This window comes from Callospermophilus lateralis, chromosome 4 (genome assembly GCF_048772815.1).
Source record: "Callospermophilus lateralis isolate mCalLat2 chromosome 4, mCalLat2.hap1, whole genome shotgun sequence".
Lineage (NCBI taxonomy): Eukaryota > Metazoa > Chordata > Mammalia > Rodentia > Sciuridae > Callospermophilus > Callospermophilus lateralis.
The window spans coordinates 69,356,267-69,371,735 of NC_135308.1; the positions used below are offsets into that span (position 1 = coordinate 69,356,267).

The 15,469-nt window shown below is 36.6% G+C and overlaps 1 protein-coding gene across 1 annotated transcript in view; it reads left to right on the forward strand.

The window, feature by feature from the left end:
• Nucleotides 1-12,720, forward strand: part of Ndufa9 (NADH:ubiquinone oxidoreductase subunit A9) — a 31,090-nt gene extending 18,370 nt beyond the window's left edge. Inside the window, exons 7-11 of the mRNA XM_076854039.1 lie at nt 1,421-1,488; nt 2,316-2,392; nt 7,132-7,227; nt 9,723-9,789; nt 12,427-12,720. Coding sequence (XP_076710154.1) covers nt 1,421-1,488; nt 2,316-2,392; nt 7,132-7,227; nt 9,723-9,789; nt 12,427-12,597 — 479 coding nt within the window. The 3' untranslated portion in view covers nt 12,598-12,720. The remainder of the gene's footprint in view (nt 1-1,420; nt 1,489-2,315; nt 2,393-7,131; nt 7,228-9,722; nt 9,790-12,426) is intronic.
• Nucleotides 12,721-15,469: the final 2,749 nt, after the last annotated feature.

The following is a 15,469-nucleotide window of genomic DNA, read 5'->3' on the forward strand; positions in this document are numbered from 1 at the left end:
GCATATGAATAGCCAGTTTTCTCAGTGTTGTTGAAAAGACTGTCCTTTCTTCTTTAAGTGGTCTTGTCACCCTTGTTCAAATCATTAAACTGTGTATACAAGTTTTATTTTTCTGTATTCTATTCCATTAACATATGTGTCTGTTTTCATGCCACTGTTTTGATAATTGTACACTCTTTTGATTATTGTGGCTTTTAATGAGTTTCAAATCAGGAAGTGTAAGGCCTTTAGCTATGTTCATTTTTAAGATGAATTTGGCTATTCAGGGTCCTATGAGATTCTATATGAATTTCAGGATGGATTTTTCTATATTTCTGCAAAAACCATCCTTGTAGTTTTGATAGGGATTGCATTAAGTCAGGAGATTCTTTGGATAGTTTTGATATCTGTCTGTTTTGAACTGCTACAGCAAAATGCCTGAAGTAATTTCTTAAAAAAAGAAATTATATTTCTAATTACTGGAAGCTGGTAAGTCTGAGATTGAGGTGTCCAGCATCTGGTGATGCCGTATCATCACATGATGGAAGGAGGAATGGTAAAAGAGACCACACATATGACAGAAGGGCATGCCAGCTGAATGCTGTGTAAAGACCATTTTATAAAGACCTTAATCCTATTTATGAGAGAGGAACCTCTTTGATCTTCCCCTCTTAAACCCCCACTACCTCATTAATATCACATTGGCAATACCTGAATTTTGGAGGGGACACATTCAAATCATAGTTGTATCTTAACAACTTTAAGTCTTCTCTGAACTTTAGATGTCTTTCCATTTGCTTGTTTCTTTTATTTCTTTGAACAATATTTTATAGTTTTCAGCATGAAAATCTTTTGCCTCCTTGGCTAAATTTATTTCTAAGTATTTTGATATTATTGTAAGTAATTTCTACTTTTAAATGTTCTAAAAACTATTTTTTACCTTTACATTTAATTCATTTGGGATTTTAGTTTATAGTGAGAAGTATACATTATCTTAAAAATTGTTTTTTCAAATAGAACAATTGCCTCAGTACCATATATTCATTAACATTTTCATTTCCCACAGATTTGTGATACTATATTCATCATATTACATTTTCCTTTTCTAAGTTACCTATACTGTATCACTCATCTGTTGATTCCTGTGTTTCTCCTTAGAATATAGAGTCTAGTCTGGGAGTGGACATGCATTTAGCACTATAGGAGAGTGGTTGCCCAGCCACTTGACTGCTCTTCATGTTCTTAAATGTTTGCTATTTCCACTTCCCATGTTTATTATCTGAAAAACACATGATTGCTTCTTATTAGAATCATTAGCTTTCTTAGAATCAGCTACATTTATTATATGATTTCTGTTACATAAAGCAATTGTTAACCTAGAGATTGGTGAGTTTTATAGTAGCTTAGGTCTTCTAAGGATAGTTTTCATTTCTTTTGTCAGATATTCGTTGGTTTGGTGGTGTACCTCTTATTTCCTTGGGCAGGAAGACCGAGAAACAACCAGTATATGTAAGTACACTGGGTGAAGGGGCTTAGAAGTGGACATTAGCTGACTTCAAGTTTATATGATCAGTTTTCTAATCCAGTAAATTCATCGTTTTCTTTTTGTTTGCTTCAACTGGTTGCCTCTCAGTTTACCTAAGTGGTGCATGTCTTCTCCATATCTTCACTTATTCATTTATTCAAAAAGGTTTGATTAAATCCTCTGCTGAATCCACCGGACATGTCACTGGAAATACAGAAGTATTAACTAGGCAGACACAAATTGCTATACTCAAATTGCTCACAGCACCCTACCTCTAGTTATGACAACTAAAAATGTCTCCAGACAGTGTCAAATGTTCTCCGGGGACTAGAATCATCCCAGGGGCCTAAAACCACCTAAGATTACTTTTTAGAAAGTAAAAAGATAGAACATTAACATTATTGAAAATTAACATATTATTTCATGTGGTTTAGGTTTGCTGTTCCACTTCCCATGTGTATTATGGCTTACTAACAGTTGGGGGTTGTGGTGAGAGATGAGTTTGATGAGATAGTGGGCAAATACTAATCAGAAAGACCTGAGCCATCTGAAGATAAATGCTTGTAGAGAAATTACTTAGGTGAGCCTCACATGAGGAGATTATTTGAGCTCTTGTGAAGGTGGGTTATTTAAGAAGCTTTCTGAAAATATATAGTGCCTTTATTTTAATTTGTCAGATTTTTGTTGTGATTGGTGTCATCTCTTTACTTCTCCTTTGTTATTTCATCCCTCCCTTTCTCCTTTCTTCCTATCTCTCCATTTCCTTTTTGTTCTCTTTCAATGGTTACTTAAACATATTAAATTTCTGTAGGTTGTAGATGTATCCAAAGGAATTATTAATACAATTAAAGACCCAGATGCCAGAGGAAAAACCTTTGCCTTTGTTGGGTAAGTACCTAGAGTTTGACTTCAGTGAAAGAATCATGATTGTTTTAATAATGGAATCATAATGGTTTATAATGACCATCTTTCTAAACAACTCATTAATAATTTATTTGTTACAGTTTTACAGTATCAGAATCTTTTGTAGGCTTACATTGAGAATTTGAGAGAATCTAAGAATCTTTTTTAATAAATGCTTCTTCTGTCATTAAACCTGAGGCAACTACCCCAGACTATTACCTTAGTAACCCTTTGGATCTATAGGTCCCTCATCTATCTGTTCAACATTTTTCAGGTCAGAAATATTCAGGGGAAAAAAATCATGTCTGTACTAAACATGTACCCTGTTTTTCCTTGTCATTATTCCCCAACCATTTACATAGCATTTGCATTGTTTTGGATATTATAAGTAGTCTAGAGATGATTTAAAGTACACAGATGATCAGTGCATAGGTTGTATGCAAATACTATGTCATGTCATGTAAGGGACTTGAGCATTCATAGATTTTGGTGTCAATTCGAGGGTCCTGGAACCAGTCCCCTGATTGTACTTTGGTCAGTGATCCTTAAAGTTGGCTTTGTTACTACTACCGTGATTTTTTTGTTTTTTAATATATAAAATGGTTTTGCCCATGAATTCTAAAACACAAGACATTTTTAGAGAGTGTCTATAGTTGTAAAACCAAATTAGTTTTGATAGATACAGTTAGTAGAGTGATCATTTGTTCTGCTAGAGTGATCATTTGTTCTATGCTCTTTTTGTTAAAATTTGCTCTTAGAAATAACTGGGCACAGTTAAGCTATGTGACTTATCTGAAACAGCTAGACCGCTTTCCTGAATTAACTAAAAGTTGAAAACTAAAAATCAGTCTACCAAGTTGAGACACAACTAAGTGGTCTATAAATTAATGATACCTGATATTCTATGAAAGGTTGGAATCTTATTCAATAATTAAATGCAGCCTGATTCCTAGAAATAGTTGCTTCTAAAGAAAAATGACACTTTTTTCTCTAAGCTAGGAAGTGATAATATATATTCCCAGTATTCTGAATATATACACTGATAGATTTTACCATCATTATATTTTAGATTAGTAAAATTTTTTTTCTCTTTGCATGTATTATTTTTCCATGCCAACTAGCTGCTGCAAAATGTATATTTTTAATTCCCCATTTGGTATATTACCATGTAACTATCCATATACTCTAGGAAAATTATTTAGAGAAAAATATATTTATCCCAGGTTTCATAGAACACTAGACTCAGAAGACATCAGGCTTTCTTGAAGAGGGGTTAGGCTATGATTCCTAGCAACAAATGAACAGAAATGGTTCTGTGATCTTTTCTTGCTTACTGCTCAGTGGAAATAACTATGGATAAGTGGATATTTTTTCTCTTTATCTTTGCCCAGTCATTCTGCTGTCTTTGCTAAGCTCCAGTATTTTATTTTTGTTTGGCATGATGTTGGAATACTAGACATGTCAGTGTAGGATTTTTTTCCTTAGGAATTTGTAGATATGCAGCATACATTCTTTTTTTCGGCCCCAGGCAAACACTATTTCTCTGATATTTTGAGGCCAAGAGAGAGGCATAAAACTTTACTTTTGCTCCTAAGTTTTTATATTATATTATATTATAATCATATATCATATCATTGGTTCATTTATAATTCATTCATTAAATACCTATAGATACACGCACATATACAGTGATAACTAATAAACAATAAAATCTCAAAGTACAAGATCAATATAGAAACGTAAATTTATGTATGTTAGCAAATGAACTACTACAAATAAAGAAAGAAAATTTTATTCATAACAACATCAAAAAGAATAAAATACTTAGGTATAAATTTAGCAAGAGACATACAAGACCTGTACACTGAAAAGTACAAAACTCTGCTGAAAGAAATTAAAGAAAAACTTAATATGTTATAAGGCAACCCATATTCTTGGATTGGAAGAGTCAAAATTGTTTAGTGGCAGTTTTCCCCAAATTGTTCCATAGATTCAATTCAGTGCTTTCCTAATTCCAGCAGACTCTTTTTCTCCTAACTTTTTTGCCTGGATTATAGATTAGGGAAGGCAGATAATTTGGTTTAAGTAAAATAAGGACTTTGCTTGGTGGGTGTAGTGGAGAAGAGGCTGGGGGACAGGGTTTACTGAGGATATTTGCAGAAAAATGGCTATGATGCTGAACCATGTAAGCTAAGCCTGGAAGGACATAGGCTTCCTTTTTCTGAGAGCAAGAACACTTAAACTGGTTTCCTAGTTAATGGAATGCAAGCTACTTTAGAACAGCTGAAGAAGAAACATATTACCTATAGTTAGTTTACCCTTGATACCAGTTTTGTTTGCATCATAAAAGTTAGAAGTTGTTCTTGGTGTGATATGTGTTATGTGTCCTGCAGTGATCCTTGCAAATCTTTCTGGAATTTGAGGGAAGCTAGTTAAGGGCTTTTTGTATACTTCTCTTAGCTGATGCCAACATTTTCATGTTTTTTTCTTTTGTAGGATATGTCATAATGATGAAGTTCTTTAAATTATCTTCATTTGTCTCATAGTTATCATAGGCTTTTCGAGGCAAAAGGGATTAAAAAATGAGTGAAGAGATTAAAATGTACAGTTATGATAATTATTGAAGTTAGGTTTTACTAGTACAAAACGATTCAGATCAGTGGAATAGAACAGAAAGTCCAGAAATAATCCCAAATATATGTAAAAATGTAATGTGTGAGAAGGGTTACATTTCAATATATGATGTATTAGTCAGCTTTCTTTTGCTCTGACAGAAATATCTGACAAGAACAACTTAGAGGAAGCAAAGTTTATTTTGGCTCATGGTTTCAAAGGTTCAGTCCATGGTCAACTGTCTCCATTGCTGTGGGCCTGAGGTGAGGCAGAGCATTACGGCAAGAGGTCTTGGTGGAGGACAGCAGCTCAGTTCAGGGCCCTCAGAAAGCAGAGAGAAAGCAGAAGTGCCAAAATAATAACACCCAAAGCCTGCCCCTGGTGACTTGCTTTCTCCAGCCACACCCTACCTGCCTATAGTTACCACTCAGTTCATTCAAATTATTAATCCAGCAAATGGACTAATTCATGGATTATGTTACAGCTCTCATGATCCAATCTTTAGCATTCAGAAGCACCTCAAATCCAAATCATAACATATGGAGAAAGGGTCAATTTAGTAAATGATTCAGTAAGTGTTGTTGAAGCAATTGCCTAACATCTTGGGGAAGATTTAATTACATCTTTACCTTATGTCATGTACAAAAATATGTCACAGAAGGAACTTAATTTATGGCTTAAAAAAACCCAAACGCATTAGACAAAATATGTGGAAATTTGTGTTGCTATAGAGGGATTTCTAAATGTGAAACGAAATCATAGAGGAAAAAAAAAATCAGTAAATTTTGATTAAATAAAATTTAATCAAATTTATCAAAATTTAATCAATTTTATATGATACAAAGTACCAAAAACAATATTAAAAGGCATTAATACACACAATAAAAGGTATTTCCAGCTGGGCAAGGTGACACATGCTCGTAATCACAGCTACTTGGGAGGCTGAGGCAGGAGGATCACAAGTTCAAAGCCAGCCTGGGCAACTTACAGAAACCCAGTCTCAAAATAAAATTTAAAGTAAAGGGCTTAGGATATAGTTTGGTGGCATTCTTGCCTAGCATGTGTAGTACCCTGGATCCAATCCCAAATAACACATATACACAGAACCACGAAAATGTATTTCCAGCTTTATCACTGGAACATAAAAAATTCTTATAAATCATTATTAGCAAAAAAAGATATATGTGTAAATGGCCAAAAATAGATGAAGAAATCAAATCTTGTGTATTAACTGCCAATTAAAACACTGAAGTATCTTACATAAGCAATAATATATATTTTTTTTATGATTAAACTCATGTTTTTGAAGGGCAGCCTTATTATCACTTTATATAAATTGATAGGGCAGTTTAGAAATAATCAATAAAAGCCTTAAGATTTCAAAATATGGTTTGACCCTGTTCCACATTAGAAATGTATTCTAAATATATAATATGGATTCAGACAAATGTTTACTATAAAAATGTTTATTGAAACATTATTTTATAAAAAAGATTTTTATTAGCCTAAATAGTCCCCAAATGGGAATTGGTAAAATAGATTATATGCAATGAAATATGTGTCATCATTAAAGATGCACTAGAATAGTTAATAACACAGAAAGAAGATTGTGGTGTAATGTTTAAAACACAGGATGTATTGTATAATCTTACATTATACAATACATCTTCATTGTGAAAGGAGGTGATATGTATATGTGTAAGAGAATGAAAAGGTTGTCTATATCAAATACATTAACTTTATCTTTGGCAATGGGATTATGGATGATTTTTCTTTGTGTTAATCTGTATTGGCTATAGTGCTTATGTTTTTTTGTTTTGTTTTATTTTTGGTACCAGGAGTTGAACTCAGGGGCACTCAACCACTGAGCAACATCCCCAGCCCTGTTTTGTATTTTATTTAGAGACAGGGTCTCACTGAGTTGCTTAGCGCCTCGCTTTTGCTGAGGCTGGCTTTGAACTCATGATCCTCCTGTCTTAGTCTCCTGAGCTGCTAGGATTACAGGTGTGCCTCACTGTGCCTGGCTATGCTGTTTTAAGAAAAATGTTTTTTGTTAAATTAAAAAACTTGTGAAAGCAAATAATTTGAAGAACTGTGTTTGCTTTTTCTAGGCCCAATCGGTACCTCCTCTTTGACCTGGTGCAGTATGTCTTTGCTGTGGCTCACAGACCCTTTCTCCCCTATCCCTTGCCACGTTTTGCCTATCGGTAAGTAAAGTGCTTTTAGGCACCATCTGAAAAAGCTAACTCCATACACTTATTCCTAACTGCCACCCTAGGGTAATAGGGAGTGTGTTCCATACAGTGAAGGGTCAGTCTCTGAACTTCACAGGAAGTACTTCTGGTGTTATGACTTTAGCCTAGGGAAGAATCAAGGTGTTTAAGAAACAGAAACATAGATTAGCATAGATGAAATAAACAGTGTTTGTTGGGATGTTCTTCATAGTCTTCATTTAAAAAACCACTGAGTTTTAATTTGGGGAAGTGTCCTTGACAGACTGTAAGGGAGCAATCACATTTCTCTCTCATACTGCTCTCCCAGAGGTGGGAAAAGTCCCTCTTTTCCTTAAACTCTTTTGATCAAATTTTTGGGGGAGAGGAGCCAAGCTGATTCACAGTTGGTTCTGTGGTTGCCTTCTCTTCTTTTCCTGCTTCTTAGTTCAGTTCTTCCCTTTGTGTGTTTAAAGTCTTGCACTCCTCATGTCACACCATAGTGGTCAGATCAAAGAGATTTTCACATCTAGTTTGCCAGAGGTTGATTAATAAGCCAACTTGTCAATTTACTCTTTCATTCCTTTGTTCAACATATTTATTCATTCAACATATATTTAATGAATTCCTACTGTCTTAAGCAGTGTACTAGTTACTCAGATGTTACAGTCAACCCTCACAAAGCTTATGGTCTACAGGGTTATTAGAAAAATAGACAAGGAGACTAGTGGTGCAGCTCAGTGGAGATGCATGATGAGGTCCTAGGTTTCATCCCCAGTACTGTCCCACTGCACCCCCAAAAGAAAAGAAAAAAGAGTGCAGTATTTGTCAAGAGTGTTCTGTTTCCTGGTTGTTTTCTTCATCTAATAATACTCTTAATGACTCTATAAAATAGGTGGGGGAAATGTGTAGAGGGAGTGAAGGAGGAGTCCGCAGAAGCCTGGAGAATATTCCCATTAAAGAACCTTCAGAGTATGAGAAACTTACCCAGCAGCTCAAAGAGAGGGATCAGTTAAGTGGCAAGTGAAAAGAATTTGGAAGCCTAGATACCAAAGGGAAGGGAGGTTTTAAGAAGATGAATGCTCCAAGAAAAAGGACATTGTTGTTTTGTTTACATCTGTATCTCCAGCACCAGGAACTGTGCCTAGCATACAGAAGGTACTCTGTTAATATTTGCTCACTGAAATGCTCCAGAAAATTCAAATATGATAAAGGACCAAAAGATACCCATGGCAGCATCAGTGTGATGGAGGGGCTAAAACCAGATTATAGCAAGGTACTTTCGTGGTTGTACATAAAATTGAGAGTTAAAGACAGAAATTGCATGTGCATGTGATATGACCCACTGAGGACACCAAAATAGAGACTAGAGGAGATATTAGCATAGAACCAGTGCATAGGGAGTTGGAAGCTTATAAGGGGTTTAATTTTTATTTAAGTTACATTAGCCTAGTAAAGAATTTTTTCTGCCATTGGGACAGGTAGGCTGGAATCTGAGATTTTTATATGTTGCCAAAGAAATTCTGAGCAACCTTCAACTTCCTTTTTTACTTCTTATTCCATCCATGGAAATGGTGTTTTGCAATCTCTTAAAAGCCCTGGAGCTGTGAGGTGTGGTGTGGTATTATACACCTGTAATCCCAGCAGTTCAGGAGACTGAGGCATGAGGTTTGGGCCTAGCTTTGGCAGTGTAGCAAAGCCCTAAGGGACTAACTGAGACTCTTGTCTCGAAATTTAAGAATTTAAAAAAAAATGGGTTGGAGATGTAGCTCAGTAGTGGAGTGCCCCTGAGGTCAGTCTCCAGTACCAAGCAAACAGAAAATTTGTGGGGCCTCATTGGCTTCTGTTGGGGGCCCAAAGAATTCCTAGGGTTCCTCCTGTGCTAGTTGAAACTGCACTGTCCTGAAGATGCCACTGATGGGAACTTCAATGGGAGGTTAGGAGAACCCTCAGTGTCATTAGCGCTGCAGAGCCAGGAGCTCTCTTGTCCTGGTTTTTATATCCTTTCTTGAATTTGAGTTATAGACCTTAGGCTTCTCTTCTAAATTTTTTGTTTCCAGGGCCTCTCCTTTTAGGAATTAAGTTTTATATTTTATATACTACGTCCTTAACAGTAGCATATTTGAATGAGAATTAGATTAGATTGAATTTCACAGACTTGATTGAATGCTGTATCTTTTTTGTTTTCTTTGTTGTTCATTGGTAATATGTTATTTTAGTTTTCAGTTGTTAAAATCTATTGTCTTTTTGGAGAATAGGGTGTGCCCTCAGTTCCAGCAGTCAGCTGGGTTTTCTTGAAAGGCAATAGGGACTCAAAAGCAGAGTTAGCCTTATAAGTGGTAGAGCCAGGAGTGTTCTTTATTTTCTTAAATTAAAAAAAAAAAAAATCAATGAATTTCTTCTTCTCCAGAAGCCCCTCTTCCTGTAGGTCTTACAGGGTAGCTTAAATATTGGGCATAGAAATGTTTATCACATGTTATTTCTTTTTCCAGATGGATAGCAAGACTCTTTGAAATAAGCCCATTTGAGCCTTGGACAACGAGAGATAAAGTGGAACGGGTGAGTGTGCCCAGGCACATGCTGGGCTGAGAGCTGCAGATGGGGAAGTGAGAATTTACTTTTATTGGCCCACTGGGAACATTGCTATACTTCTGTCTGATACTCTTTCTGGCTGAGCTCAGCCCCTCTATTCATGCATGAAAATTCATTCATTCTCATCCTGCTCCATTGTCTTCACTCTGATACTATCAGTTTTTCTTTCTCACTGGATCATTTCCATCAGCATATGGACATGTCTAATACCCCACTCCTTATTAAAGGCCAGCTCCTCTCTTCCTCACATGTCTTTTTTAGCTACTTTCCTGTTTGCCTTTTTACCTCTTAAACTCAAAGAGCACTCTTTACCTTCTTTTCACAGCTTCTTAATCATTCTTTAAGCCTTTTCAGGCTTTTATTCTCTTCTCTGCCCTAAACCTGCTCTTTCCAAGGGCACCTATGATGTCCACACCACCAAATCCAATAGTCAGTTCTCTGACCTCATCTTACTCCATCTGTGAACAGCGTTTATCAGAGGGGACCCTTCCCTCCATTTGGAAACTCTTACATGCATTCTGGCCCAGTTCATGTTCTCTTGCTTTTTGTTCTCTTACTGAGTTGTGCTTTCAGGGCTGCCTTTCTGCCTCACCTGCCCTCACCTGCTTCTTCCTGATTTCTGTGTGATGGGGGATCTACAGGCTCTGTCCTTGGGCCTTTCTTTTCTATCTTTACTCATTTTGTAGATGTTGCTCACCTCATCTCAAGCTCCAGTTGCTGGCTGTTAAGATCATGGCTGCAATTTTATCTCTAGTCCTGAATTTCCCCCTGAACTTTTTAGAATCTTAAATAGTTAGATATAAAACTATTTATATTAAATTTTCTGAAACATAACTCCATAAATATAACTGCAAACCTGCTTCTTTCCTAGGTTTCTCATGTCAATAATAGTACTACTCTCCATTGCTTATGCCAAAAATCTAGTAACCCCCTTGAGTCCTTTCCCAAGTTCTAGATTTAAATGAGCACTATCAATAGAACTTGCTGCATGATGGAAATGTTCTGTTTGTAGTAATATGTAGCCACTGGCCATATGTGGCTATTGAGCACCTAATAATGCTGCTGCTATGACCACAGGAATAAAATTTGAATTTTAATTAATTTAAATTTAAAGCACCACATTTGGCAAGTGGCTTACTGTACTGGATCTCAGAACTCAGCAACCCTCAGCAACTCTCAAAAGTAGATGCCAGATCTAGCGCTCTTCCCTAGTCCCCCTGCCTTTTCTTATGAAAATGTTTACAATAATATTGGAAGCTTTTAATTTATAAAAAAGCAGATTGTATAATTATCTCTACCCACTCTAATCCATCAGATATCATTTCTTCCTCTCTTAGCTAGCTTCTTGCTACTATTGCCACCACATTTGTCCTGCAGTGTGCTAAATTCCAAAGCCCTGGCTCTTCTGTCTCCTGCACTCATCTAACTCATTGATCACTTGCCCACTGTGTGTACAAGTGCTTATAGGGAGAATGCCAAGTAAAATAAAAATCCTATAGACTAGTTCTACCCCAGAAATGCTGCAGACCTTGCACTGATGAGAAGCAGCTAAATTGTTGCCTGAATGTTTACCTACAAGCTAAAATGTACAGCAGATGAGAAAATAATCATCAGGGAACACATGTGAATGGGTAACTCATTCTCCCTTTTGAGGGCTATGTCTAGAGGCTGAGATCATTTCCGGGATGTCCCTTCTATGTTGACACACTGGGCAAGAGACCTGATTGACACTAATATCCCTCTTACATTGACAGTTGAGAAGATGTAGTTACAGTGGACAGAAGGGATTTTGGATTTGGTTTGGAGACTACCTTACAGCACTTAGTAAAATAATTTTACTTTTGGGGGTGGTTAGGATGAGGGATTGATGTTGACCTAGATGAAGACTGGTTCAATTTCAGGGCCTTGGGATGAGCTGGGACTTTCCATTTCATTCTCCTTTCCTAAACAGGATGGGTTTGGTTTTTAACTTTACAGTGAGCATTAAACAACCAGGTGAGTATAGTTGGAGCAAAAAAGTTTAATGAGTTAATCTCTTACTGGGCAAGGAATAAATTCTACGTGATCTCCTTGATTAGAAAGTTCTGAGACCTCGCTCAGAACTTGCACAAGAGAGAACTGGGGGGTGGATGTGTTCTTTTATTTTTTAATTTTTATTAGTTGCTCAGGACAATACAGTGATCTTTACATATCATACATTTGATTCAAATGGGGTATGAATTCTCATTTTTCCACCTCCAATTTTATTCCTGAGCCTTCCTGTTAAACCACCTCGACTAACGTGATGATTGGTGCTTCCATACACTAGATTTAGTTCTGTTTACATCTGTATGTAGACCAGGTCCAATGCTAATGTCCTATGCTTGTGCATAGTGCTGGGTACTTTTATCTGATATTTGGTGATCTTCCCTTTTTCACCCCATAAGCCCTCTTTCTGTGTTCTGTATTTTAGTGAGTTCCAATAATCAAAAATTACCACATTCTTTGAAAATACTCTCAGTAATGAGACTCAGGCCAGCTTAAGTATTCAAATGTTTGCTGGGGTAGCACTTTGTGTTCTTGGCCACTTTTCAGCATTCTCTATGGTCCTTTGTTTATTCAAAGATACACATCACAGACATGACATTGCCTCATCTGCCTGGCTTAGAAGACCTTGGTATTCAGGCATCTCCGCTGGAACTCAAGGCCATTGAAGTGCTGCGGCGTCATCGCACTTATCGCTGGCTGTCTTCTGAAATTGAAGATGTGAAACCTGCCAAGACTGTCAACGTTTAGTGCCCCTTGAACAGCCTTGATTTCTGGTGTCGTTTGGATCACCTGGCTAGTAAGCTACTTACATTCTTTAGAGGATCCTGTACATAGTGAATAAGATCCTTCTATTAAACATCCAGAAGTAAATTCTGCAGTGTTTTCTGTCTTGATTTATACAATAAGAAATCCCAGCCATTTAAAACTTGAGTATAGTTTTCTTTAAATATATATAACAGTGACATTGTGTATCATTTATCCTCTGAAATGTTGGAGGATTTGAATTCCCTCCTGTTGAACCACTTCTAGCATATGTTTTAGAAGACTTAGTTTCCCTCTTCATTGCCAAAATATTGATGATCCCAGAGGATATATGACTGACTTTTAGTTTCCAAATTAAATGGGGTATATGCAATGTCCCTTAAGGAATCTGAATTTATTCATGCTAAGATATTTTTAAATTTTATTTTAAAGGTGTTTATACATTTAGGGGGGCAAAAAACCAGTATGTGTATTTAACAACCTTGTCTGTAAACATGGATTCTTAAACTCTTAAGAGTAGATCTTGGTTGGATCTATGCTATCTGAGGCCCCCACCCACGCTGTTAGGAACACTTTCAGATTATTTCAGACACTTGGGTATAGACAGATTCCTTTTCAATGCAAAGAGATGCTTCATCCTGTTGTTAGTGATGCTGACTCATATAAAATAGAACTTTTTGCATAATTTGTTAATATTGCAGCCAAGATCCAAGTGATTGATTGGTTTAGCATTGGCAAATCCCTCAGCATATTATGGTTAAAAACTTCCATGATTTGTGGCAAAGTCTGTACATCATCCTAAGGGACCCAAGGTTTGTCACTGTTCACTGGATTTCAGTTCCTTGATCTGTATGCCAGGAAGCTTCGGTAAAAACCCTGTCCAGTTATAGTAATTTACAGAGGAAGGTACGTGAATGTTGAAGGGGAGTTTTCCATCTGTCCTCTCTGCATGTTCCAGAATCGTTTTGTCCTTAAGTGAGCAAGAGTGTGCTCCTTGGATCAGCAGCATCAGTATCACCTGGGAAGTCATTAAAAGTGAAGACTCCTAGGCCTTATCCCAGACCTATTGAATCTGAACGTGTATTTTAACCAGGCTCCTGGAAGGTCTGTGTGCATATTAAAATGTGAACAGCACTGCTGTCCAGCAGAGGTCCTACAGAGATCAGTGTGCTTCCTGTTACTAATCCAGGTTGATTTTCAGCTCCACCCCAGGCCCACTGAGTCAGAACCTTGGGAAGGAGGGCCCTGGAATTTTATTTTTATTGTCATGCACACTAATATGTGAGAATCAGCATATTAGGGAAAGGAGACCAACTCCAGCTTTATATATTTTTCTTCAGAATAGATATTTCTTTTTATTTTGGATAATTCTCCTGTTGGCCATAAGCTGATCAGTAGGCACAAATAGGCAGATTTGATTTGAAAGAACTTCTGCAATAGTAAATAGTAATTCTGTAATGTACAAAATACTTACTTTTTTCTAGCAATGCTATTTCTCATTTATTTTTATCATAATTTATGATGCTACTTATTTTTTTTCTCTAAGACTGTAATTCAACCAGGATATTTTTTCTTAGGTCATGGTTACTGTAATCTCTCTGCACATGTAATCAAAATATAATATAATGCCTTATCTTATAAAAGAAAGGAAAAATACACAATTAATATAGTAAGGGTTTTTGTTTTGTTTTGGTGGTGCTGGGGATCGAACCGAGGGCCTTGTGCATGCAAGGCAAGCACGCTACCAATTGAGCTATGTCCCCAACCTAAGACAGTAAGTTAAACAAAACATTAAAGGAAAGTAATATACAGCCTGATAAAAGATGTGTGAGCACAGTGACATTGACAGCGAAATGAAGTTGCCAGTGGCTTGCATCCATCTGGGAACCACCATGGATGCTACACCAACAGATACAGACTGATTTGATGTAGGAGTTGGTGTGATCAGTCACTTTATACTGTGAGCTGCATTTTTTGTTTTTTCCTTGTATTGGCACTTTACTACCGAGACTTTGACTATTTTTTTATTTTGAGGCAGGGTTTAAGTTGCTGAAGATAGCCTCAAACTTGTGATCCTCTTGCCTCAACCTCCCAAGTTGCTGGGATTATAGGCATGTACCACTGTCTGTAATAGCCCACATTGCTATTTGAAAGTAATGTGAATTTCTGCAATAGTAAATGACTTCTTGTAAAGTTCAGAACAAAATATAATCCTTCCTAGATTTACACTCTTAGAAAACAAAGAATATATTAAGCCCATACCAAAAGATCTTTTATATCTGTAAAACAGATTTTAAGTTGGGATGATTGTCAGTTGGTTTTTGAAAACCATGTAACATGTGTTTCAGTTTTTTATTTTCATATTGTGATACCATGGTATTTTCACTCTTTCCAGTTCCCTCCCGTGGAATGCCTATAGTGTTCTTCAATCATTGTGATAATCAAATATTACACTCACAGATTTCCAAGGAGCTTATACCATTCCTTTTGGTTGGTAGGGCTATGATCTATGCCATGGAAATCTTTGAAAGGCATTATGCTATACTCTTTTTTTTTTTAAATGAAAATATAGAAAGTTTAATAGAATGTTACTAATTTGGTTTAATAGCTTCTATATATGAAGGTGGATTGATTCATGCTGTACTCTTGTCTTGAGACTTGATTGGGTTTAGGCAAGGCAACCATGGTTTAAAAGTCTAAAGCCATTTCACCAGAGGATAGTAGTTCCCTGCCTATCTGCCTGTTATCCAGCACAGCACATAAATTCCTCTTTGGCTTTGCTGTCAGGTAGGCCAAGGGCACACTATGCCTTCCCACTTTATTTCTGATTCTCTTCCCTCATTTTTCAGTCATTACA